Genomic DNA, 3,785 nt, shown 5'->3' on the forward strand with positions numbered 1-3,785 from the left:
TGAAATAATTTCCAGTTTCACATTGCGCTTCCCCATTGGTTTCCTATTCCCATTAATTTTAGGATCACCATTAGGTCTAGCAATTGTTAGATATATTTCAAACTTTTCCAGATAAGCTTGGAATTAGAGTGGACCACCCTATGCTGGCCTGCTATCTTTGTATATCCAACTAGCTAACAACAGTTTTTACAGATGAATTCTTGAGATCGATGTGATGATAGAAAAAGTCAGACTCTCAGCCCCACTTAAGCAGAATGTTATCCCCCAGGGGGAAAAAAATGAATTCCATTCTTCTACTTTGGGCTAAATTATAGAAAATTGACACAATTATGATTATTACTGTTATTATCATTATTATTATTATTAGATTTTGAATGTCATTAAATATTTTGGTGCAAAGTTGTTTTCTCTCTTGTTATCCAAATACCTACTTAATAATTTTGAATTGTCTCTTCCCACAAAGCCTAGGCTATGTATTTGTTCCTTTTCATAGAAGGTTGTTGAACCCTGGCTAAAACATTAAGAAATTACTTCTGACGATATCTCAGTATTATTTCTAAAGAAACTATGTTATCTAAAAACAACAGCCCTCTTGATAATCCACTATGATAATGTCACATATTATTCATATAATAAAAATTGACATTGAAAATATTTTTCAGAAGATTTCCCAAGATATCCCCTAGATTTACAAATAGTCATCCTCAGCAGTCATTGATAATGTGGTGAGCCCGAATCCATTAAACAAGAGAGAGTATCACCCATTTATACAACATACAGTCTATTTTATAGATGCGTTGATTTTAATGTCATAAATCAAATTATGGACATATGCACACGTATGTATATTTTCCATCATCATTAGTATATGACCTATGAGTTGGAGTTTTCAGGAACAGTCCACTAGTCTTAAGCTCTGAAGTCATTAATCTTAGTTAAAATACTCCATTTCTTCATTAACTTAATAGCCTTGCCTGATTAAAAAGCATGATATCTTATATCCACTGAGAAGATACACCCTCACATTCCTGATACACACACACACACACACACACACACAAAGACATTTACACATGCACACAAAAAAACATGTGTTTACCTTATGGAGAAAGCCTCTGATGACACATAATAGTGCTCAGAATAAAATTCAACATCTTTGCAGAGTGTCCATGGCCATTCCTTTTTTTTTTTTTTAATTTAACTTGGAGTATAGCTGACATACATGTTACATTATTTCCAGGGGTACAGAATAGTGATTCAACAACTCTAAACACTATAGTGTGCTAACAGCAACTGTAGCTACCATTTGTCACCATACAAAGCTAATAGAATACCCTTTACTCTGTTCCCTATGCTGTACTGTGTCTTATTCATCCTGCTCCCCTTTACCCGATTTGCCCTCCATGGCCATACTTGATGTCCATAGTATCCATGTCTCCCCAAATTATATCTTAGATTGGAAAAAAAAAATCTGTGCTCTTATATTAAGCACATTCTCTAGTTCAGGTCACCTCTATCATCTACCTGGCATATCGTGCTCTTCCTTACTGAGCCAATCATTCATTATTCCTCAGGAACCATGCTTATTAATAAAACAAAACAAAAAAAAAAAAAAAAAAAAAAAAACAAAAAATAAAAGAAACAAAGAACATAACTCTCCTGCCTGTGGCTGTCAGTTGGATTTCAATGTTTCCTTACCTTGCACTCAGTGCATACCCCTACAACTTCTTGTTCCCTTCCCTTTCTCTTTGTTTCTCTCTTCTTCCCTCCCAGAAATACAAGGAAACAAATCCATGAAACTTATGCCATGTGTCCAGTTTACCACTCTGCCTCTATTCCCTCATATAATATTTAATATATTGTGCTTTAAAAATGCTTGAATAAGTAATAAAGATATAACTGGTGTAGTTGGCAGAAAAAGTGTGGATATGTGAAATGGAGCACTTGATTTCTTATGATTTTTGCATCTGGAAACTCCTGAATGACTCTGGAGATACACCAGAATTTTTATATTATTATCTCATCACATCTATAAATGTTTGGATTTTGTTTATACATTTGCTTGTTTGTTTTGACACAATATGCTTAAAACACACCTTTTTTCTTTTTTTAAAGAGAACTAAAACATTCAAGACCTACCAACACCTTGTTTTTATTGAGTACATGGACACTCTAGAACAATGGGTTTGGGTGCATTTAATTCAGTAATAGATGTATATTTGTGAATCTTTCTGGAGAAGAATCCATAGAAAAGGAAGCTGAATTAGGGACTAAAAAATAGAAGATAAAATCAAACATAATCTCTTCACTATCTTGTTCTTTGTGTTTCTTCCTATCATTATGCAGTAGCATCCAGAAACCCACTGAGTGATTGTTACCACAGAGTATGATGATGTGAAAACAATCTAAAATGCAGGCAAATTTCACAAGAAAATTAAATAGAAAACTATGCCACCTCAATTAATGTTGTTTTTGAAATATTTTATGTAGTTTTGGGATATTATTCCTATTACATGAAGTGGAAGGCTTCAGGTGTTAATTACGGTGCATTTTATGAACACAACATCTTTACCACATGAATGCGGATCTGCTTGGTCTTGGCACCATAGACAAGTGGATTGAGAAAAGGGGGGACCAGCAAGTAGAGGCTAGAAAAGAGTATATGGATATAAGGGGGAACGTGAGCACCAAACCTATGTGTGAAAAAGGAGAAGAAGGCAAGGAAGTAGAACTGGAGGAAGACACAGATGTGGGCGATGCAGGTATTGAATGCTTTCCACCGAGCCTCCTTCTGGGACAAATGAAAAACTGTGAAAAAGATCTGTATGTAGGACAAAGTGATGAAGGTGAGGTCAAATCCTGCAACAGTGAATGCCACAAACAGGCCATAGATTTTGTTGACCCGCACATTTTCTGCAGCCAGTTTCACAATGGCCATATGCTCACAGTAGGAGTGGGAGATGATGGTTGTGTGGTAAAATTGAAACCGGCACTTTATCAGTACTAGGCATGGGGCTACTAGAATGGCAGCCCTGAGTGTTACCACAGCCCCTATTTGGGTGACCAGCTGGTAGGTGAAGATGGTGCTGTGTCTTAGTGGATAACATATGGCCACGTAACGATCCAGAGCCATGGCCAAGAGGATGCCTGACTCTATGCACTGAAATGAGTGAATGAGCCACATTTGAAGCAAACAAGAATCAAAATAAATCTCTGGTACATGAAACCAGAATATGCCAAGCATCTTGGGCATAATGGTGGTTGCAAGTGCAATATCTGTGATTCCTAGCATGCCTACGAAAATGTACATGGGCTCATGGAGGCTGTTCTCTGACTTGATGATGATCAGAAGTATAGAATTTCCAATCATAGCAATGAGATATATGACACAGAATGGAATCCCGATCCAGCACTGCACAGACTCTAGGCCTGGGATCCCTATTAGTGTCAATACAGAAGGCATGAAGACTGTAATGTTGGAGATCGACATAATGTCTTTGGGTCTCAGAAGCAAATGAAAGGAGTATTTCAGTCAGTTGTACTTTCTCTTCTATTCTTATTTTAATCCAAGGTCATCATAGTGAGTTCCTCTGATTTTGACTAAACTCTTAAGATTATATCTTCCATCTCATTAATATTATTGAAGGAAGATATCCATAGATAAACTCCACTCTTTTCAGGAAGGACATCCAGAAGCACTGTAGCACAATGATGATTATGTGCATGGCAGGTCAGCTGCATTGGAACCAGCCAGGTCACATGGGTACGGGACTAAACTGATGATC

The 3,785-nt window shown here is 36.8% G+C and overlaps 1 protein-coding gene across 1 annotated transcript; it reads right to left on the minus strand.

The window, feature by feature from the left end:
* Positions 1-2,551: 2,551 nt before the first annotated feature.
* LOC125079240 (olfactory receptor 52A1) lies at positions 2,552-3,490 on the minus strand. Its single transcript, XM_047692718.1, has one exon. The coding sequence runs from the start codon at positions 3,488-3,490 to the stop codon at positions 2,552-2,554; it is 939 nt and encodes a 312-aa protein (XP_047548674.1).
* Between the last annotated feature and the right edge of the window lie 295 nt (positions 3,491-3,785).

This window comes from Lutra lutra, chromosome 10 (assembly GCF_902655055.1).
Source record: "Lutra lutra chromosome 10, mLutLut1.2, whole genome shotgun sequence".
NCBI classification, from domain to species: domain Eukaryota; kingdom Metazoa; phylum Chordata; class Mammalia; order Carnivora; family Mustelidae; genus Lutra; species Lutra lutra.